Source organism: Temnothorax nylanderi, unplaced genomic scaffold (genome assembly GCF_030848795.1).
Source record: "Temnothorax nylanderi isolate EJ_2023f unplaced genomic scaffold, tnyl_v1.0 TNYL_tig0344_pilon, whole genome shotgun sequence".
In the NCBI taxonomy this organism is placed as follows: domain Eukaryota; kingdom Metazoa; phylum Arthropoda; class Insecta; order Hymenoptera; family Formicidae; genus Temnothorax; species Temnothorax nylanderi.
Genome location: NW_027249406.1, coordinates 173,212 through 196,876, shown reverse-complemented (window position 1 = coordinate 196,876; position 23,665 = coordinate 173,212). Strand labels below are relative to the sequence as shown.

The 23,665-nt window shown below is 36.4% G+C and overlaps 1 protein-coding gene across 1 annotated transcript; it reads right to left on the bottom strand.

Annotated features, from left to right (window-relative positions):
• Nucleotides 1-11,152: 11,152 nt before the first annotated feature.
• On the bottom strand, nt 11,153-22,102 carry LOC139781532 (uncharacterized). Its single transcript, XM_071720382.1, has 8 exons — nt 19,473-22,102; nt 18,554-18,723; nt 13,870-14,113; nt 13,461-13,790; nt 12,982-13,254; nt 11,901-12,253; nt 11,661-11,820; nt 11,153-11,363 (listed from the first exon to the last, which is right to left on the bottom strand). The coding sequence occupies exons 3-8, from the start codon at nt 14,099-14,101 to the stop codon at nt 11,248-11,250; spliced, it is 1,464 nt and encodes a 487-aa protein (XP_071576483.1). The 5' UTR covers nt 14,102-14,113; nt 18,554-18,723; nt 19,473-22,102; the 3' UTR covers nt 11,153-11,247.
• Nucleotides 22,103-23,665: the final 1,563 nt, after the last annotated feature.

Sequence of the window (23,665 nt, the reverse complement as noted above, 5' to 3'; positions counted from 1 at the left end):
TTCACGGGTAACTCCAAGAATACCACGATGATTCCAAGAACAAGGTTAGGATAAGAATGAAGCTTGTCACGAAAATACTCGGAATTAGGTGGCAATATCCGAGAGAGCGAATGAGGCGCGTGACAAGCAAACAAAAGACTTGCTTAAATCTGCAACAAAAAGGCCCGGAGGCAACTCACGGCAGAAACAGATCAACTCAAAGCAGGAGCAGGAATACAGCGTGACACAACCAATACTTACGAGAGAGAGAGAGAGAGAGAGAGAGAGAGAGAGAGAGAGAGAGAGAGAGAGAGAGAGGAGAGAGAGAGAGAGAGAGAGAGAGAGAGAGAGAGAGAGAGAGAGAGAGAGAGAGAGAGAGAGAGAGAGAGACTATTTGCGTGTCTTATTACATATGTCCTCCGGGGCGAAGCCCGGGTAACCAGCTAGTAATTATATATAATTTTTTTTTCCCGAGTACGCACACATGACCTGCAGTATTATTTTATAATACTGAATTATATAATATTATGTAACGAATTTTTGAATTTAGTATCTATTATATATAAAAACGATTCAAATAAATTTTTAAATTTAGGATTAAATATCTGCAGCATATATGATGACTTGCGAATCTATATTTATACAGATATAGTGCTATATCTGGTTGTACATAGGACAAGATTAGTCACAATAATATATCTGGCTATATATAACTTCATATATAGTTGTATATAATGCTATATCTAGTTATATGTAGGGTGCACTACTCATATATCATTATATCTGGCTTCACATACATTTATATACGATTAGATATGGGCTGCGTTCGGGGTGCGTGCTATTAGCGCTATTTGCTTATTCTATCCTTGTTCTACACTTGATGAGCGATAAAGATAGAATGATGCAATAGCGTTAATAGCGCGCTCCCCGAACGCAGCCATGGTGCTATATCTGGTTGTATATAGCGCCAGATTAGTCACATAAATATATCTGGCTATATATGACTGCATATATAGTTGTATATAATGCTATATCTAGTTATATGTAGGGTGCACTACTCATATATCATTTTATCTGATTTCACATACATTTATATACAATTAGATATGGTGCTATATCTGGTTGTACATAGGACAAGATTAGTCACATTAATATATCTGGCTATATATGACTGCATATATAGTTGTATATAATACTATATCTAGTTATATGTCGGGTGCAGTACTCACATATCATCATATCTGGCTTCACATACATTTATATACGATTAGATATGGTGCTATATCTGGTTGTATGTGGGACCACTGATTGTACATGTGGCCATGTATAATTAGAGAGATATGACCCCATATAAAAACATATATAATTATATATAATTATATATATACCAGATATAATTATATATGATTTGTTGTGCCTCAAGGATGGGATGTGCCGGCACAAGGTTCTTTTAGGATTTCGGGTCGGAGAACAAATAAATCACTATGTATAAATGAGTGAAATATATTTCCCTTTTACAAGTTTAATGCGGTTTCCTCTTTGCTAATCCCGGTACTCGCGTAACAGAAAATACTTTCGTATAAGACGCACGTTTCTCGTATCGTTACTAGCTGACGACCGACTGCCCGCCACTCGTCGGAAAGGCGGGCTCTTTATCCGCTCGGTGTTGCTGACTTCGTTGTCAGCGTTTTTGGCACTGTGGTCAAATGTCCGGGATGACCATATTTGGTCATTCCCGAAACTTGGGCAGATCTTCGCGTCAGCGTTCCTCGTCGCTAGGGTCAAGTTACCGATAGGAGGCAACTCGGAGTTGCCAAGTGCAATACTTAATCTATTATTCGTTGTGCGCTCACAACATCCCTTCCCCCGCGGAAAAAGAAAAACTGAGGTTTACGAAGTTTTTCGTTATTTATTTATTTTTGTTTTTTCTTTTTCTTGAGGGGTTACAATCTGGTTTACTTATATGCTAATATGTATGCTATGGTTTCCCCCTTTAAATTTTTAATTATTCCCTTTTTTCCTTTATTACATAAATTATTATAACTATGATGCTTACTACGGTTACGATTACGGTCGCGGAGCCTATAGGATATATAATATTCTTATTTGTAAAGGCGCTAAAGGCGCTTGGCTGGTTATTTTCCACTTCCCTTTTGATTTCATCTAAGCTTAAACTTAACTTTCTTAATTCTGACGGATCTCTGATTACTGGTTCTAACTTGATTTCTCTTTCAGAGTCTAATCTGTTGTCCAAAATTATACTTTTCTCTAAGGTATTAGTTGCATTAAATTCCGGTAAATACATTTGTATCTGTTTAATATAAATTCGGTTGTTTGTTTCTAAAAATATGTCAGGCGTAGTTAATTTACAGTTCTTGCGCAATGTAATTTTTCCAGTTTTTTCGATTTTAATTTTATTTTCGGGAAGTTCGTTACATTGGATCGTTATCTCTGATTTTTTTGGAGTGGAAAATAGCCATGTTTGCGGTTCGGTTAATGCTATCCAAAACGTTACGTTTGAACGATATGGCGTTGTCTACGGTTTTCTCTATATTTAGGCGTTTCTATAAAAAGTTGCACTTCGCTTGGCGCATTCTCAGTTATACGGTATACAGGGAAATTTTGATCGCATACAACTGTCGTGGTTTCACGCTTACATCTGTTTAGTTCGCTGTCCTTTAATATTAGATAATTGTGATTTTCCCGGTTTATTCCTAACAACGCGTGTGAGGGTTCTAGCAATGTGAATACATTATGGTTGTAGTGTATCGGTATGGGGGTAATTTTTATAATGTCATATATCGGGTATGCTACTATGGGAAACGCTAGGATGGTGTACACGTTTGCCTTGTCGTAGTACGCGCTTACGTCTATGTATTTCTGTATAGTGTTCCAGTTTCCGATCTGAATTTTAAATGGAAAGTTCAATCCTCTGGCTAGGTGTACTGTTGCTTCCTTTAATTCTGCGATTATGTTTTCCATGGGGAGTACGCGTGTAATTAAGATGTTACTTTTTGCGTATGTTAGATAATCGGTTATGTCATTTATGTCCGTCGTGAGGTCGGCTATCATAGCGGTTATCAGTATTAATTGTTCGTCTATTTCTTCTCTGTGTATGAATTGGTCGTGTAGTTTTCTGGTGACGTTTGCCAGTAAATTTTCGTTGTGGGATAACGTATGTTCCAATTTTTCCATATGTCCTAGCGTGGAGTTGATGATCTTCAGCTGGTTCTTTGCTGCGTGCTGTAGCGTTTCTTGCTGATTATTAAGCAGTTGTAATTGCTCGTTGATTGTTTTTGCGTCTTCAGCATCCATGGTACCAAATAGAGTTTTGCTTATCTCTCCAATGGCATTGATTAACCCTCGCTTAGATGCGGGTGACTTGTAGATTGTTTGTAAATGTTCTATGGCGCGTGTTGTTTTATCGTTTTCTCTCTTATTGATCTGGAGAGCAATCTGGCATTTATTTTTGGCGTCTCCAGTGGCATATTTGCAAAGTTCCTCGGTGTTCTCTAAGTATCTCTGGAGCTGTTGGTGTCTGCTTTTTAATGCGGCTACGTCTATACGTATCGCTAATTTCCACGTTGCTTTCGTCTGCTGCAGGTGTCCGATTCTTTCGAAGTAGATACCTGGCTCGTTGATAAATTGTATCACTTCGTATGGTGGTAGGGGCGGTGCTCCTGTTGCGAGGTGCTGGTAGAGGATGAGCGTCGTGATCCTGTAGTCAGAATACTTATCTTTACTTTGGCTGACATAGCTGTCAGTGGTCGCTCTCTTATTATGCGTTGTATACTGTGTAATAGTTTTTTTTTTTTTTGTAATGCTCTTAATTTTCAATAAAGGTCTTTAGTCTGTTTGCGTGTACGCGTAACGTTTTTCGTCCTTTTTTAATTATGTAATTTACGTCGTTGATTTTTTCCATTACTGTGTACGGTCCTATCCATTGCGATTCTAGTTTTTTTGATCTTCCTCGCCGAACCGTTTCGTCATATAATAATACTGGATCTCCCGCTTTAAATGTTTCTATATTTGTTTTCTTATCGTATTGTTGTTTTGCCTTAATTTTTCCTTGCTTAGTGTTTTCTCTCGCTATTTCGTTCGTCGCGCGTATTCTTTCTCGAAGTTCATTTGCGTAATTGTCGTAGGTATATGTCAGTTTTGGCGGTTTCGTTAGAGCCGTCGGTAATATAGCTTGATGACCGTAAACTAACTCGAACGGTGTAAATCCTGTCGTGGTGTGGGGGGTTGTGTTATATGTGAACATCGCATAGGGTAGCCATTCATCCCAGTTCGTCTGATCTTCATTTATATAATGTCTTAAATATTCGGCTAATGTGCGGTGCGACCGCTCCAATGCTCCGTTACTTTCTGGATGGTATGCTGTCGTTTGTATTTTTTCAATTTTTAATAATTTACACACGTTTTTGAACATTTCGCTAGTAAAATTTGTACCCTGGTCCGTGAGTACTTTCTCTGGTATTCCGTGTTCTAACACGATTTTAGTAACAAAAGCTTTCGCCACAGTAGTTGCTTCTTGATTTTCTATAGGTATTGCTTTACTAAATTTCGTCAGGCTGTCTTGGAAAGTCAAAATATATTTGTTTCTGTTATCCGTAATGGTTAATGGTCCTACAATGTCAAGGGCGCATTTTTCGAATGGTCTTCGTGGAGTATCCGTAATAGATAAAGGCATTTTCGTTTTTTCGCTTAGTTTATTCTTTTGGCAGTATTCACATTTATTTATATAATCTTTGACATCCTTAGTAATTCCATTCCAATTGTGAGTTAGTCGGATTCGCTTTAAAGTTCTTGTGACTCCCTGGTGTCCTCCCATAGGTGAGTCGTGATACTCGTGTAATAGTTGCAGTTTATCTTCTTCCGGGTATTCGCTCGGTCTTTCTTCTTGATGAACGTTGTTTATTTGCGAGTCCTCTACTATCGGGTTTCGACTCAGTGAGTCCGCGTTTGCATTCATTTTGCCTGCCTTGTGGACGATCTCGTAATCGTATTCTTCTAGTTTAAGTCTCCATCTAATTAATCTGGAGCCGGGGTCTTTTACGTTAAATAACCATATTAGTGGTCTATGATCAGTAATTATTTTAAATTTCGTTCCATACACATAAGGTCTGAAATGTTTTACGGCCCATACGATGGCTAACAATTCTTTTTCCGTCGTATTATAATTTTGCTCTGCGTTATTTAATACTCTACTGGCATATGCTATCGGTCTGTCCTGTCCTACTGTTCCTTGAGATAACACGGCTCCGATTGCATAGTCGGATGCGTCTGTAGTTACTAAGAACTCCTGAGTAAAATCGGGGTAATTTAATATGGGTGCCGTGGTTAATTTTTCTTTTAATGTTTCGAAAGCTATTTGTTGTTCGGCTGTCCAAATAAATTTTTCCCCCTTTCTTAATAATTTTGTTAACGGTTTTGCGATTTTAGAAAAATTGTCGATAAATTTTCGATAGTATCCAGCGAGTCCAAGGAAAGTTTGGACATCCTTTGCTCGTTTAGGTGTTTTATATCTTATTACTGCTTGTATGTTGTCAGGGTCTGGTAGTATTCCGTTTTCCGAAATAATATGCCCTAAATATAATACTTCTTTGCGCAAGAATTCGCACTTATCCGGCTGAAGTTTGAAACGATATTTTCGTAATCTTTGTAGTACTTCAATGAGGTGTCTGTTGTGTTCGGCCAAGGTTGCTCCGTATATTATGATATCGTCGAGGTAAACGAGACATTTGATACCTTCTAACCCCATTAGTGCTGCTAATATAGCTCGCTGAAAAGTTCTTGGCGCATTTTTTAACCCGAAAGGCATTCGGTTAAACTCGTAGTGTCCATTTGGCGTGGAAAATGCTGTCTTCTTTTTATCTTCCTCTTGCATCGGTATCTGATGGTACCCGGATGCGAGATCTAATGTTGTAAAGTGTTTTGCCTTTCCTAGTTTATCATGTATTTCTGCGATATTTGGCAATGGAAATGAGTCTCCTATTGTAAGGAAGTTGAGCTTGCGGAAGTCTATAACGATTCGAAGTTTTACTTTTCCTGACGCGTCAGGTTTTTTTGGTACTACTAGTATTGGGGAATTCCACGGACTCGTACTAGGGCGGATAATTCCATCCTCTAGCATTTTGTTAATTTGTCGGTTTATTTCTTCCTTATGTTTCTCCGGCAAGCGATAAGGTCGGACGTTCACCGGCGCGCTATCGGTACGCGTCGGGATCTCATGTTTCACCGCGGGGGTGCACGTTAGTTTGTCGTTCTCTAAATGGAATATGTCACAGAAATCATCGCATATCTGCTCTAACGTTTTTCTTTCCTCGTTATTTAAATGCTCCATTCTTAGTTTACTGCGTACTTTTTCGCGTCTCTCCGTGATGGATTCGCGCTCTTCTGTCGGCTGTAACGTGAGTATATCCGTGTCAGTTGCCGGTGCCTCTTCTAGAGTTACGCGCGGCGTGATAATTTCGACGGGCTTTTCCGTAATATTTACTATGCTTATTGGGCAGATAAAATCTATCGGTTTTACCATACAATTACCGATAAATACTCCCGGAAGTACCTCTTCGCCCCTTACGATACCTACTTTATTTGTGTTGGTTATCGCGGATATTATTGTTTCGCTACGCGGTGGTAAGGTAAACTTTCGGTACGGCTGTAATTTAAATGTCGCGGTACCGATTTTTAATCGATTTTCAGCGTGATTGGGTACGGTTTGATGTTTCTTCAGGAAATCTATTCCCAGGATGCCCTCGTAGTCCATCGGGAAATCGTCTCGTACTACGTACATTGTATGCCGTATTATTTCTTTGCCTATTAGTATCGATGCTCGTATTTTCCCGAGGGTGTAGATTTGATGTCCGGTTACGCCGGTCAGTGCTATCTTCTTTTCTCGTATTTTGGTCTCGTCCTTTAGTTTTCCTACCTTAATGAAGGTGACGGCGGCCCCGGAGTCAAGCAAGAAATTCAGTTTTCCATTAGTTGCTTCTCGCATTGGGAGGGTGACAAGGTCTAGATTAGAATTCTTATCTGCTTTACCTGTCACATGAGCTACTCGGTATTCGCGCGCGCGTCGCGTCTTATGCTTTCTTCGTCTCTCTTGTTTGTCGCCACCGCTGCTGCGGCTGCTGCTACTGCTGTCGCTACATGACGTTTCCTCGTCTGATTCCCGTGTCTTATTTCCTTGGCTCTTTTCGGTCGTATTTACTTGTTTCCTTTCCCGCGAATTATATTTAGAGGGGTGAGCCCGTTCTTTCTCGGGTCGTCCGTTAAGCGTCCAGCAGTCCTCTCTTTGGTGCCCTTCTTTCTTGCAGTGTGAGCAATATTTTTCAACGGTGTTTATTTCGCTGGGCTTTTCGGCTCTCGGGAGAGAATACCTAGTGGCGTTTCGGCTAGTACGGCATTCTTGTCCGATGTGGCCTAGCTTTCCGCATTTATGGCATTTAATTCCGACACTTCGAGCTTGTCGAGTTTGCTCTTGACTATTTTTACTTCGGTCTGTGTTATAGGTCGCGCGCTGAGAGGGTCCTTTTAACTTTTCCTCGGACGTAGCGCCTAAAATTGCCGCGGTGAGGTTAGCGTAATTTCGTGACCGCACGATAGTTTGAATGTCTTCTCGAAGTCCTAGCTGGAAATTTTCTAACGCTAGCTCCTGTATCGTATCTAAGATTGCTTTTCGTTGCTCTGAGGAATGTCCACGGCCTTCGATCATAGATTGGTATAGTTCCATTGATAATTTGTCTACCCGGAGTCCGTAGTCTCTCGCGCTTTCGCCTGGCTTCTGCCGGAGCATATTAAATTCTCGCTGAATGTGCGTGGTGCTACGTTTTGCCAAGTAACACATTTCTATTTCCTGTTTCAATTGCGCGAAAGAGTGTATGTCTCGCGTTTGGAAATCGTACATGGCTTTTCCCGTTAGTTTCGTGCAAAGTATAGCCTTTAACAACGATTTTTCATCAGCGGGATTAATTTCGTTCATCGCATAAGTGCTTGCGTTTAAGAATTTTTGAACTTGACTGCGCGAAGTTCCGTCGATTTCCGGAATCATGTCGCGGGCTTCTTTTAATTTAATGTACGTGTTTACTGGATCGTGTTGGTTTCTGACGTCTTCCAACGTTCGTCCGTAAGTTACATCGAGTGGACCGTTACTGAAGTCACGTCGGACTCTGTTGTCTTCGCGTTCGTAATTCGTGGCCTCTAATCTCTGCAAGCGATTTTGTATTGCGCGTATCTTGTCTAATAGCTCTCCGAGGATGGAGTCTTGCGTGCCCGGGCAAGCTCGCGCGGCCCCCGGATTCGCGGGCGTCCGGTGGGCTCCCGTCCTCAGGCGGCTTATCTCTGCGTCCACCTGCTCTGGCGTTATCGGCGGGTCGTTGACGCCCTCGCGGGACGTGCCCGCGTGTGCTGCTTCTCTCCGCTGGTTCATTCTTTCGCCCCGGGGCGTATAATTCTCTCCGCTTGGATCGAACACGTCGCTATCATACGACGTCAATGAAAATTCTCCTCTCTCGGAGTGATCGGTCGGTATACTGGAACGTGCGTCACTTATTGTGGGGTCCAGTCGCAGTACGTCACTGTTGTTTTCGCTATTATTCGCGTTATTTCTTTCGTTAGCGGCGGTATCGCGAGGTCCGTGATTATTTCGAGGTAAGAGACTGTCGTCTAAGAAAGCGAATTCTCGCTCTAACACGACATTGGGGTCTAATACCGGCGAGTTGTCATCCGAATATTCTAGACTACGTCGCACGCTTTCTGCGATGTCACGAACGGCTACTTCTACGATACGAACAGGGCCTATTGGGCTGACTCGCTTTGTCCTACGTGCGGGCGCACTCTCGGCCCTATGTAACCACAACGGATTTCGGGCTGGGCGTTCTCGCGATTCACTATCCGACATCTAAGAATCACAGGCTCGAGTTTCGCTCGGCAGGACGTGTCGCTGTCCTCTAACAATTACCGCTTTATCTCGTCTTACAGTTAGTCGCGTTACAATTGTTTTCGACTCACATTGATAGTCGCATGTTGTTCGCTACTGCGTTGGTCGTTGACCGTTGCTGCGTGGCTTGGCCGCGGGGCTGGCGAGCCTTCGTTGTGGTCGCGCCTTCTCCGGTGTCGCTGAGCCGCTACCGGGTGCTTCCTTCTGCTGGAACGGGCTGCTACCGGGGCTTCCTTCCTCTGGAGCGGGCTGCTACCGGGTGCTTCCTTTCTCTGGATCGGGCTGCTACCGGGTGCTTCCGTCAGGGCTGGTTTTCACCACTTTCACCGTTTCGCTCTTTGATTTCAGGCGAACACTCGCGGCGGGAGCACTCGCGGCGGGAACACTCGCGGGGAAACGTTCTCCGATTTTCCGAAATCCCACCGCTGCCACCAGTTGTTGTGCCTCAAGGATGGGATGTGCCGGCACAAGGTTCTTTTAGGATTTCGGGTCGGAGAACAAATAAATCACTATGTATAAATGAGTGAAATATATTTCCCTTTTACAAGTTTAATGCGGTTTCCTCTTTGCTAATCCCGGTACTCGCGTAACAGAAAATACTTTCGTATAAGACGCACGTTTCTCGTATCGTTACTAGCTGACGACCGACTGCCCGCCACTCGTCGGAAAGGCGGGCTCTTTATCCGCTCGGTGTTACTGACTTCGTTGTCAGCGTTTTTGGCACTGTGGTCAAATGTCCGGGATGACCATATTTGGTCATTCCCGAAACTTGGGCAGATCTTCGCGTCAGCGTTCCTCGTCGCTAGGGTCAAGTTACCGATAGGAGGCAACCCGGAGTTGCCAAGTGCAATACTTAATCTATTATTCGTTGTGCGCTCACAACAGATTATATCTAATCATTTTTTCCCGGGCAGATGTGAACGTAAGAGCCAACCAATCAGAGTGCTGTTTTTCATATGATCACGTCGCGCCGGTCGCGCCGCATTGTTTATGTCGAAATGCGAAATACATGTGAAGACCGTAATAAAGATCTCAATAAATTCACATATTCGCAATTTAATAGCAGTAATAGTAGCAACAGCTCTGTCTCTGTATCCATCATGGCGAACAACTAAACCGTCCACATTCGAAATACACACTGCACTCTGATTGGTTGCTTTAATCAAGTTTACAACGTATCGTTACTCTATTGTAGATTGATCCGTTGTACAAGATTCACGACTACTACTACTCCTACTCCTACAACTCTACGTTTACGCAATTGTAGAATAGCCTTAACCGAATCTTAAACTATAACTAATTAGCTTCTTGATAGTATTCATAAAAACTGTAAAAAATCATCAAATATAAATAGTTTTTTAATTTGAAAAAAAGTATACCCAATAAGAACAAGAAGGTATAATATACGTATATTTATGGTATTAGCGTATAGTATAAACATGATATATTAAACGTATATGACTTGAGTATAATTTCCGTTTCTATGACCGTCTCATATACGTTTTCATATACCAATTTTTATTCGCGTATTAAACGTTATACATATACGAATTAAATTCGGATGTAAGAAACGAATAAATTATGTTTCATGTAGCTGTATAAAATACGTACTGATAAAGCTATAATTTATTTGTTTCTTAAATCCAAATTTAATTCGTATTATGTAGCCGTATAAAATACGTACTAATAGAGCAATAATTTATTCGTTTCTTATATCCAAATAATTTTCGTATTATTTAGCCGTATAAAATACGTACTAATAGAGCAATAATTTATTCGTTTCTTAAATCCAAATAATGTTCGTATTATTTAGCCGTATAAAATACGTTCTGATAAAGCAATAATTTTTGTTTTTTAACCATCGGTGAACCAGGTGAAATGTAACATACCGCAGCAAGATTTGAACTCCTATAATTTTTTTAAAAATACTGCGCGCAAGTTGCCGTGTCGTGTAGCTGAAGTTGCGACGTAATTCCAGCTACACGAAACGGCAACTTGCGTGTAGTATTTCTATAAAAATTATAAGAGTTAAAATCTTGCTGATAGGGTATGTCACACCCCATCTGTTGCGCCGAGGGTTAAATCCGAATTTAAGAAAATAAAAAATGAGTATTAATGAGTATATGGCATTGCATAGGTATACTGCACTTCCAATAAATGTTTATTACCCATACAGCACAGATCTTGCAGCAACGTTGTAAATATACATATATTGTAAAGAAAATATGACAATTTGTATGAAATATCATTTATTCTTTTGTCTTACTTACACATAGTAGAAAACAATTAAACATTTTGAAAGTATGAATGACCTGAGTACACTAATACTATTTTGTTGAACCGTATGCGTGTCTATTTTTCGCTAACTTCAGCCAACTTTGAATCGCGTCTTTTATAGCTGTATCCGATGATTCTTTTCCACGGAATTGAACCTTGGCCGCTTCTGTAAAAAAGAAAATATGTTTAAATTGGAAACAACAATAGTTTTAAAATGTCGATCTCATGAAGTTGACAAATATAATTATAACCGATAAACTTGCCACTTAAAAAATAGTGATGTCTCAACTTTTTATTTGCTAATGCTTTTCACTCATTTTTTTTGCGAGGAACTTTGTGACTAAGACAACGAAGATATTTTAATTTGATCACGGATATGAATTATGGAAATTATATAGAAAATAAAATATTATAACTGTTTATAACTGTTTACGTTATGTTTACTGTTAACTTGTTTACGTACCCGTAATAACTTCGCGTAATTTTGTTCCCTCAAAACTTTTTTTATTATGTTGCCCTTTCCAATTATAGGACATAGCCAGCTGGTTCGTCATTACAAATTTTAATATATTCATGACGCAGGACCTCTGGTCAGCTCCACCAATTGTCGACAGTCGTCCTTTCTGTAAGCACATTTTTTTCAATGCATAATTTTATTGTCATAAAAATGTAATACAAAAAGAAGATTTTTGAACATATGTACCAAGTATGTATAAGCAAGTGCGGGTGCCTCTCGGCCATCAGGGTTATCCGGCACTTTTTCTGACAGCATCAGTTCTAATTTTCGGAATTCATCTTCGGTTGTTAAAGGCAAGTCAGGAAATCCATCTGGTTTTGAAGTTGGATTCATGTACGTCTGAAGAGAATTCAGAAGACGAACAAAAGAAGCATTGTTCTGTTCCATCAATGCCTTTACTTCCTCGAATCGCTGTATGACATATTGTTGGAATTGCTGTTTCGATAGGATTTTCGTTGAATCGTTTTCTCCCACACTTACTGATGAAGAAATCGGGTTGCCGGTTTCGATTCTGCTTGCGTCAAAAGTTTTCAAAGGCTCTGTAAATATTACAGTTATTCATCATTTTACTTTGATCGGTATGTTTCGATTAGAAAGAATAATGACACACTTGTCTACTTTTTATGCTATTTTAAGAGTATGATATATATGGGGCATTTTTTCCCAACGTTACACCCATGCTGCCTATTTTTTATTTGATCTAAAAATTTTCAAAAAAATAAAATTACAGAAAAATCTAAGCTTTTGAATGGTGCGTGGCAAAATTACCGAATTCAATCAGATCATCCTCAAAATTTGGGAAAACCAAAGAAAAATGATGAAAACGATATGGAGCATTCTCTGGGTCCGCCATTTTAAATTTTCAAAAACGTCATACAGCATCGGAAAATAGACACTTCAACGAACATTTTAAGTCCTTTTCGAAAATTTTATATCAAAAATTGAAGTGGGCAGGGGAGGTGGCCTTTTTGACAGAGCTCCATATCGTTTTCATCATTTTTCTTTGGTTTTCCCAAATTTTGAGGATCTGATTGAATTCGGTAATTTTGCCACGCACGATTCGAAAGCTTACATTTTTCTGTAGATTTTATGATATTTTTGAAAATTTTTAGATCAAATAAAAAATGGGCAGCATGGGTGTAACGTTGGAAAAAAATGCCCCATATACATATGATATATAGGGTGTTCGGAAAGTGCCAGGATCTCTAAATATACCCCAGTATATTAAGACACATTTTCATATAAATATTTTACAATGTATACTAACTTCGAGATTGTACTCTGGCGTTGGCGTTTTTGGTTTTCTCTCGATCAAATCTTTCTTGTTTCTGTTTATTCTTTGATACCGCCAATAAGTGAGAAGAATCAGAATCCTCAGACATGTTTTTCGTATTTTTATGTTTCTTTTGATGATTCTTAGCTGTTTTACCATGTACTTCCGAGTCCGATGACTGTGAAGGATCGGAGTCTTCTCCATCATCACATTTTTGCAATAATTTTTTATTCGGAGATACATCCGAAATACCCACTCCGTCATTTTCTGTAAATAATAAAATTATACATAATTTTATTTTGACCAGCATATGTTTCGTTTAGAAAAAATAATGACACTTGTCTACTTTTCATACAATTTTCAGAGTATGATACATATGCATATACAGGGTGATCGGAAAGTACCGGGACCCCTAAATATATCCCAGTCTATTACACACATTTATATACAAATATTTTACAATGCATACTAACTTCGAGATTGTACCCTGGCGTTGGCATTTTTGGTTTTTTCTTCATCAAACCTTTCCTGTTTCTGTTTTTTCTTTGGTACAATCAATACGTGGGAGGAATCGGAACCCTCAGACATGCCTTTTATATTTTTAGGCTTCTGTCGACGCTTTTCAGCTGTTTTAGCATGTACTTCCGAGTCCGATGACTGTGAAGTAGTGGAGTCCTCCCCATCATCACAGTGTTGCAATAGTTTTTTTTTCAAAGATACGTCCGAAATACCCATTCCGTCATCTTCTGTTGATCCGTGCTTCAAGATGATCTCCATATATTTTACAATGGCATCATAATCTTCTGCATATTACATATGTATACGTTAAAAAATGTAAATAATAAAAAAATATAAATTTCTATTTTATATCGAAATCCATACCTGAAGTTTTTAATATTCTGTGGGTTTTACATTTGTACCACGTTGAATCGTATGGTACATGATCTAATACAAGTTTTTCAAACGCTTGTTCAGTTTTCGTTTTCGGCCAATAACAAATTTTCAGGTCTTCTATGAGCCATATCAATGGTACAACGGCACACTCTTTCTTGCCTCCATTTATGAATTCCACGAGAGCATAAGTTTTACTCGCTTTATTTATGTTTGTAGACATAATTCAATAATTCTATACATACAATAGATATAAATAAATGAATGCGTATTTTATTCGCTACTTATTAGTTTTTAATGTACATGTAAAATTACAATATTTCTAGTCTAAAAGGAATCACGAACAATGTGTGAATATATTATTCAAAATATAATTAAATTACTTATGACATTTATGATACTTATGCATTATAATGCAGCAACTTATGGCCTAAAAGAAAATATTACAACACATGGTGAATAATGGGAAAAACTGCAAACCCATCCATAAATGGCAACCGGAGGCATTTATACGATATGTCATCAACAAAAAATGTAATCGAATTGTTCACGTTTATACTTCTTACGTAATAAATACCTAGTTTAGACGAACGTATTGGATGCTGGTACAAATCCTCTGAGAATTTAAATGAAGCCCCAATACATTTATATTTACCGTCAATATAAACAAACTGATTGATAACATAAATTCGATTGCCAATGGCTACAGTATTGTCAGGAATTTTGCAAGATAATTTTGTATTTCCATTTATTAATTTTTCGCATGTAAAATAAGAAACTATATTTGGATTTGGGTAATGAACTTGTTTAGGTACAAAATTCGAAGTAGCTGATTTAATTTCAATATCAATGTCCTCTTCTTCTGCAATACGATTGCATACTTGTTCTAGAGGTAATCGTTTTGAGCGAATTCGTCTTTTTAGTGATTGGAGATAGTTTTCGAAAGGAAAACAACTGTATCTTTCTAAGGGGCCGTATGTTTGTACGTCTGTGCAAAGATGCAATAATGAATAAATACCCAGGTAGCAAACACAAGTCATTTTGACGTCAAATTTTGGTCCTTTACTGACCATTCCTGACGTCACTAACTGGCGGCATAATGACGTTAAAATGACGGTCTAATGTCACAGACAATTGACGTCATTTTCTGACGTCTTATTGACGGCAAAAATAGGTCCATTGTACGACATACCGGTTTCTAGAAATGTTTTTTATGAAATTAAAATGTTAAAATGTCTACTTGATAAACGTTTATAAAAAAATGTTTTTTTTCTTTATCTAAGAAAAAAAAACTTTTTTAACTGTTTTGTTACATGCCATGTGCGTATAGCCGCTCTCAAGGCGGTCACCCATCCTAGTACAGTACCGCGTCCGAGTCGCTTGACTTCGATGATCTAGTGGACAGTGACGATCTTCTCACCCTGATGCTTCCTTATTAACTGTACTTGTCTATAACAGGTACATCTTTAAAGTGTTCAAAAATCTTGTAATGATAATCTTCTTGATAGCTATAACACTGCGTGAAATAGTTATCATAAAACTATAATCACACGCAACTACATCCACTTATACCATAAATTCGCCACTTCAATCATAAAGTTGCTAAACAAACATATTGCAGTTAATTTTGTGGTTTTTATTTTATTATTACTTTATTAAACAATATTAAGAAGTAAAAATAGTTATATTACAAAAAGACCTTATTTGGACGACTTTAAGACGTCTTTAAAATGACGTCTTTAGATGGTCTAAGAAATGACGTCTTATAAACGTCCATTATTAGTCGCCGATGTCATAGACTAACCTAACCAAAAATGACTAAAAATAGACGTCATAATGATGTTATGGAATAACGTCAGTATAATGTCATTTTTAAAGACATAGTCGCTTTTTGGTCATTTGACGTCATTTGTACAAACATGACTAGTATTTGACGTCAAAATGACTTGTGTTTGCTACCTGGGTATTATATACGACAAAATCCTCACCATAAATTTCGGCAGCTTTGCAAACAAATTGCCTAATAGCTTCTTCAGCAATATGCAAATAAGATTTGATCAAGGGCGCACTGGATAAGATAGTGATTGCTACATAAAGTAGTATAAAATGATCATACTTAACATTGTCAAGAATGTTATGTGTGACAATTGGACCACTGTATAAAGTAAAAAAAACGAAATTCTGTTGCTTTAAATCTATGTAGGTGCACTAGACTTCGAGGTTTTCGACAAAAGTCTGCAGTGACGAATGGACGTATTACTTGTATATTGTAATCTATGGCTGAAATGTTTTGTCGCGAGAGTTTACAATGACGGCCTCCTTCGACCCAATACTTTATAAGTAGACGTTTCGCACTTCCTAGGAATATTAAATGCATAGGATCTAGCACAAACTGTGTTATCATATCTACGTTTAATGTAAGTAAGGGCGATTTACCTTTGATATGGCGACCATCTATTTTATTACATATAAAATCATTATTAGTTCGTAAAACTACCGATTTTTTTATTTTAGTCGGAAAATATTTTGCTTTTTTCACTTTTTTAATAGTGCACCTTTCACACGCATATGTGCTTGTATGTCCTTTAATCATTTTTAGCATAGCTCTTGCCGGTGCATCGGCAGCAAAACATTCAATTTCGGCATACAGTATTTTACCATTATACTGAAAACCGTGTTCTCGCAGAGAACTAATTTCTTCTATGAAAGGGTTGAGATAATGGTCAAGATTCGATGGCTTCCCTTCGCCACAGAAACATGCGATCATGAATGGGCGGTCATCAATAAGATCATCGCTACGACCTAAAATTGGCCATAAGTTTGTACTGCTACTCTTAAATATAGGTAACCCATCAATGTTTATGATCAGTTTAACAGTCGAAATGTCCTGTTTCAATCCACCATTTCGTAATTTATGAATTAAACAATGTTCCACGCCGAAGTAACACATCTTCCCATTGTCACAAGGAATTGTTTCTACTTTTCTAGGTGTATGTAACAGGATTTTGGCGGTAGAAGGCAAAAATGTGTAGGCCGGATTAATTAAATTCAAAATTTGATCCAATGCAGCATGTGTAAGATTATGGACATTAGCTAGTCGACGCAAATCATTGGTAAAAGTTTTCGGATTTACTGAGAATGTATGCATCACTACATCTTTGTCCTTACTACTCTCATCAATGTTTTCAGAAGAATAGTCATTTTCGGCAGAATGAAATGAATAACTCTCAAAGATGCTACTAGAATTACAATTTTTAGCCGAGATAGTGGGAATATTCTCATAATCTAGTACATCTACGTTATCTACTACTATATCATCATCTACCGTATCATTATTTTCGATATTGAAGCATACATCAGGTAAAAGATTGCCAACACTGTGCAAAATATTGGAATTATTATTTTCAGTGTTCACATTTGTTAATATCTTTTTCACTGATTGGGTTACCTCTTTCGACGTCTCTGGCGTTTACTTAAAAGTTTTATATTCTCACACATTTTTCGAAATACCTTTGAAAAAACAAGGAAATTATTACTTAGCAATGTTATTGCAATTAATATCAATAATAATAATTAATAATTAAATTCTTATGCCTACAAAGCATAAACTAATTGAAGCAATTTTCTGTAAAAATATTTATTAATAATAATTACACAGGCCTACAAAAAAATAATTTTTTTATGACCCAGAAACGGCAGTATGTAATCCCGAATGGAACAATTTGGGCTACGAATTTGGTTTTAGCATGCCAAAATCCTTTGGAATAACATACTGCCGTTTCTGGGTCAAAATTCATGTCGGCCTGTGTTATTATTATAATTATTTTGTATAATATAAGCAATACGTTATAAATCATTGATAAACAAATCATGAAATATTTCATGAAATTGATGCTCTATATGATATATATATATATCATATAGAGCATCAATCAAAAGTGTGAGATCACTTCCCAAAAATTGGCTAACTTGAAACATCGGTATTTCAGTACCGAATTCAATATTTTAATGAGTTGAATTTCATAATATGGGTTTAATTGGCAAAAATTTAATGGGCAAAAATGACTCTCTCGTGACAAAATTTCACAGTAAATTATATATATATATATATATATATATATATATATATATATATATATATATACACATACAAATATATATACATATATACATACAAATAAAACATGTTTTATGTAAAATTTGTAAATGTTTATTTTATTTGTTATTAATTTTTACATAAATTGCAGGAACAAATAAATGTATTTTTACATTAAGTAATTAGATAAAAATATAGCGTGTAAATTATTTTTAAACGTATGCGATTGTCGGCAATTTCGCAGTTTTTAGTCGTCTGAATTGTTAACGTGTATTTTAATACTGCTTTGTAGCGTAGTTGAATTTACGATTTATAAAGAAATAGAAATGAAGAAATTTGTTGAAAAATGCTATTTTTATTATGCAGTAAATATATATAAATGATAAATTCATCTACGCTAAAAAGCAATATAAAAATGCACGTAATTAACAATTCAGACAATATTTAAAAACTGCGAAACTGCCGACATACGTCTAAAAATAATTTACACGCTGCTTCTACCTTATTACTTAATTAAAAATATTACATTCATTTGTTCACATTTATTTTGGAAAATATTAAGAGTAGAATAATTTTTACCTGTAAATCTCCAATCTCTCCCGTTCATCCAATCTCCAGTGTCCCGCTCGTCACTAAACTATCATTGATCGATGATCAACAACGATGATAGCGAAGGTGCGAAGGCACGATGGCTGGTGTGACGAAGGTCGCGAAGAAGCACGTAATTACCCACTCGGCATGTTATGTTGCTGAAATATTGAAATATTCGGAAATGGTGCAGAAATATTTCGTTAACATTTCATTTGTAACTATGCATCTGAAATATTTCAGAAATGTACCTGCATCATGTTTTTTATAATATTGCATTAACAATATTTCTGAAATCTTTCAGAAAGTTGTTTACAATATTTGTAAGTTTCTGTAATATTGCAAAAAAATGTAGCAGATGCAATATTTCAGAAATATTTCTGAAACATTATAAAAGTAATATTACGTTTGCATTGCACGAGTAATATTTCTGTAACATATCAAACGCAACATTGCATTTAAAATATTTCTGAAAAATTTCTGAAAGATTGCGTAGATAATGAAAAATTGAATTGCAGGCAGTGAATTTCTACAATATTGCAGAAGAAATATTGCAGATGTAATGGTTTAGAAACATTTCTGATACATGATAAAACTATTATTACGTTTACATTGCATGCGTTATATTTTTGAATGTTTCACATACAACATTGCATTTGTAATATTTCCGAAAAATTGCTGACAGACTTTAGAACTTATAAAAAATTAAATTTATTATTATTTAATATTGCATTTTTTCTCTTTTATTAAGAATTTTTTAATATTCCAAATTTTGTCATATGGCATTTTTAATATAAAATATAATATTTAATAATATTTAATATAAAATAATATTCGACGCTGACTGGCAAAAAAGATTTATTCGTATATTTGTATTGTTAATATTGTTATGCGATAGCTTTATGCTCACCAAAATAAGCAAGTATAAGAAAGAAAGAAGCGCCAGAGTCAGAGGATCACCACTACCCTGTTCGATCATCGATGTCAAGCAACAAGGCGCCGGTATACTACTTGGATGGGTGACCGGCTGAGAGAGTGGATTTCTTCGGATAAATGCGCGGCGGCTATACGCACATGGCTTAATATATTTTTTTTTGTTACGGTAACAAAATATTTCATTTTTCACATATCAACAAATAGTTTTTGCGTCAGTAACAAAATTTTGTTTGCTAATACAAAACATTTTTCTCAGTGTAAAATGTATTTGAAATATCTTTGAAGTGTTTCTGCAATATTTCGTAGATATATTTCAGAAATATTTCAGAAATATTGCCGAAATCTTTCAGCAAAGTTGCATTTGAAATAATTGTGCCGATTGAAACATTGCAGAAATGTTGCAGAAACGGTCGTGAAATATTTCTGAAATATTGATGAAAGGTGTAATATTTCAAATGGAATTTTGCAGAAATGTTTCTGAAATATTACATGCCGAGTGGGTAATATTTCAGGCCGAAAACTGCGAAGCTGTCGACAATCGCATACGTGTGAAAATAATTTACACGTTGCTTCTACCTCATTACTTAACTAAAAATAAATTTATTTGTTCACATTCATTTTGGAAAATATTAATGCGTCGTCTACAATGAGTCGTAATTATAAGGTCGTACAGCAAATCAACCAACAGTCAAGAATATATAAGACTTGACTATGGATAGTCTTCTTCTTCTTCTTTAATTATATTGGCTCCTGCCTCTTTTCAGAGGACAATATGGCCAGCTTTTTCCACTGTTTGTTATACTGAGTCTGGTATATTGTAGTGTAGCAGAGACTGAATGGAAATACCAAAAGTCTGATTGGATCCACTGGCGCGTGTATGTGTAATTGTGTGTGTTTGTCCGCGGTGTCGGGAACTCGGGTTAATGCCGGGATAGTCGGGATACTCGGGATAGTCGATTTGCTTACAATCTTACGACTACGACTCATTGTAGACGAAGTATAAGAGTAGAATAATATTTTTACCTGTAAATGTCGAATCTCTCCCGTTCGTCCAATCTCCAGTGTCCCCCGTTCGTCACTAAACTGCACTAAACTATCGGTGATCGACAACAATAATGGCGAAGATGCGAAGGCGCGAATGCTGGCGTGACAAAAGTCGCGGAAAAGTTTCGAGGCTCGAAACAAAACAAATCACGATACCGTCGTGTGCCGGCGTCGATGCGGGGAAGAGGGGGGCCCTCGCGAGAGGCGCTAGAGGAGCATGAGTCGCACGAGCCGCGAGGGTGCAAAGGCGGGCGTCGCGAAAAAGTTTCGAAGCTCGAAACAAAAACAAAACACGTGATTTTCGAAAGTGCGAGGAAAGGCCAATATTTTTTCACGTGTAAAATATTTACTGCACCAATATTAAAAAATTCGTAAATAAATTGATTTTCTGTCATTAATTTACATAAAAGGAATGGGAAAATATATTTTTATGTAAAAGAATAATAACGAAAAAGAATATAATTAAAATTGAATAATCGTACCTGGATTATAATCGTATTCCCCAAATGTTTTTTAAATGTTTTTCATTTCATAAATAATATTTCAACGAATTTGTAATTAGCTGCACAGGATGTGGTATAAAATACGTTTATTATTTGTTAAAAATTGCCGCGGTGAAAGCATATAAATATAATATACGCTCAACCTTTTATTAACGTATTTAAAAAGTATATCATACCTGGATATTAAATCCTATTCCTAAGACGTTATTTAAAGGGATATTTTTTGCAAATTATAAACGTATTAAAAAAACGCTTATTTAAATAGAATATTATATTATTTTTATACGTATTATAAACGTAGATGAAATTCTGGTGTTACATAAACTATTTTTCAACGTATAAAGTACGTTTCGTATTAAACATACGTAGTAAAAACGAGTGTTATAAACGTATATTATACTACCGTATAAAAAACGTTAATTCTATATACGTATATGCCATATACCTATACCAGTTTTATACCATACTTACGTTTAATAAACGTATATAAAACGATACTGTTCTTATTGGGTAGCTTTGACTCCCATTACCCAGGGTACGGTTACCGTATCTGAAAGACCCCACTCGGCATGTAATATTTCAGAAACATTTCTGCAAAATTCCATTTGAAATATTACACCTTTCATCAATATTTCAGAAATATTTCACGACCGTTTCTGCAACATTTCTGCAATGTTTCAATCGGCACAATTATTTCAAATGCAACTTTGCTGAAAGATTTCGGCAATATTTCTGAAATATTTCTGAAATATATCTACGAAATATTGCAGAAACACTTCAAAGATATTTCAAATACATTTTACACTGAGAAAAATGTTTTGTATTAGCAAACAAAATTTTGTTACTGACGCAAAAACTATTTGTTGATATGTGAAAAATGAAATATTTTGTTACCGGAACAAAAAAAATATATTAAGCCATGTGCGTATAGCCGCCGCGCATTTGTCCGAAGAAATCCGCTCTCTCAGCCGGTCACCCATCCAAGTAGTATACCGGCGCCTTGTTGCTTGACATCGATGATCGAACAGGGTAGTGGTGATCCTCTGACTCTGACGCTTCTTTCTTTCTTATACTTGCTTATTTTGGTGAGCATAAAGCTATCGCATAACAATATTAACAATACAAATATACGAATAAATCTTTTTTGCCAGTCAGCGTCGAATATTATTTTATATTAAATATTATTAAATATTTTATATTTTATATTAAAAATGCCATATGACAAAATTTGGAATATTAGAAAATTCTTAATAAAATAGAAAAAATGCAATATTAAATAATAATAAATTTAATTTTTTATAAGTTCTAAAGTCTGTCAGCAATTTTTCGGAAATATTACAAATGCAATGTTGTATGTGAAACATTCAAAAATATAACGCGTGCAATGTAAACGTAATAATAGTTTTATCATGTATCATAAATGTTTCTAAACCATTACATCTGCAATATTTCTTCTGCAATATTGTAGAAATTCACTGCCTGCAATTCAATTTTTCATTACCTACGCAATCTTTCAGAAATCTTCCGGAAATATTTTAAATGCAATGTTGCGTTTGATATATTACAGAAATATTATTCGTGCAATGCAAACGTAATATTACTTTTATAATGTTTCAGAAATATTTCTGAAATATTGCATCTGCTACATTTTTTTGCAATGTTACAGAAACTTACAAATATTGTAAACAACTTTCTAAAAAATTTCAGAAATATTGTTAATGCAATATTATAAAAAACATGATGCAGGTACATTTCTGAAATATTTCAGATGCATAGTTACAAATGAAATATTTCAATATTTCAGCAACATAACATGCCGAGTGGGACGATATTGCAAAAACTCCCTAATGAGAGTCGGTATACGAGATAATTAAAACAATCACTAAATAAATCTGAAATACAGCAATATACAATTTTTGCCATTTAATGCTGAATCGCATCCAAAGCATTCAGCGTGAGCCCAATTGCCACAGGATCTGCATCGGTACCATAATTAGTTTAATTTCCCTGTATCACCATAAAAGATGCAGGTATTTTCTTTATTATCATCGTTACTTTTATAAGAGCCATTTGACTATCATTACCCCAAACGGATTATTTTTGAATAAATTGATTAAAAAACAGGTGATCGTTTCAAAACAAACAGTTAATTGTTTACATATATTACTGAAATCTACTGCTCTAATGATAAGATGTAATGAATTGTAGTAATATGTGTTTTCAATACTTATATTTCATCACCAAAGATCGACGAAAATGATAAGAACAAAGCGCAAAAACGATTTTAAGCCTTTTTAGACGCAAAACGACAACTGAGCAGCGATGCAGCGCATTAGTCAACCCTTTCTCTCGTCTCTCTAATAACGAGCTAAAAAAAATACGCTCGAACTCATTCGGATACACCTATCACTGCATGACTCTGATTACCCCGTGGCCACCATCACCCCGTGTTCCCATATATTAAAATTTTTTGGGTAATTTAGATTTAAGAAACGCCGTCGCCGTCGTTATTGTCATCGTTCCGGTGTGTTTCCTTTATAATAAATTACTTATGGATATATATACACATAATAATTTTTTTTTATATATATATGTTATATTTTTTACGCTCTAAAAGTTT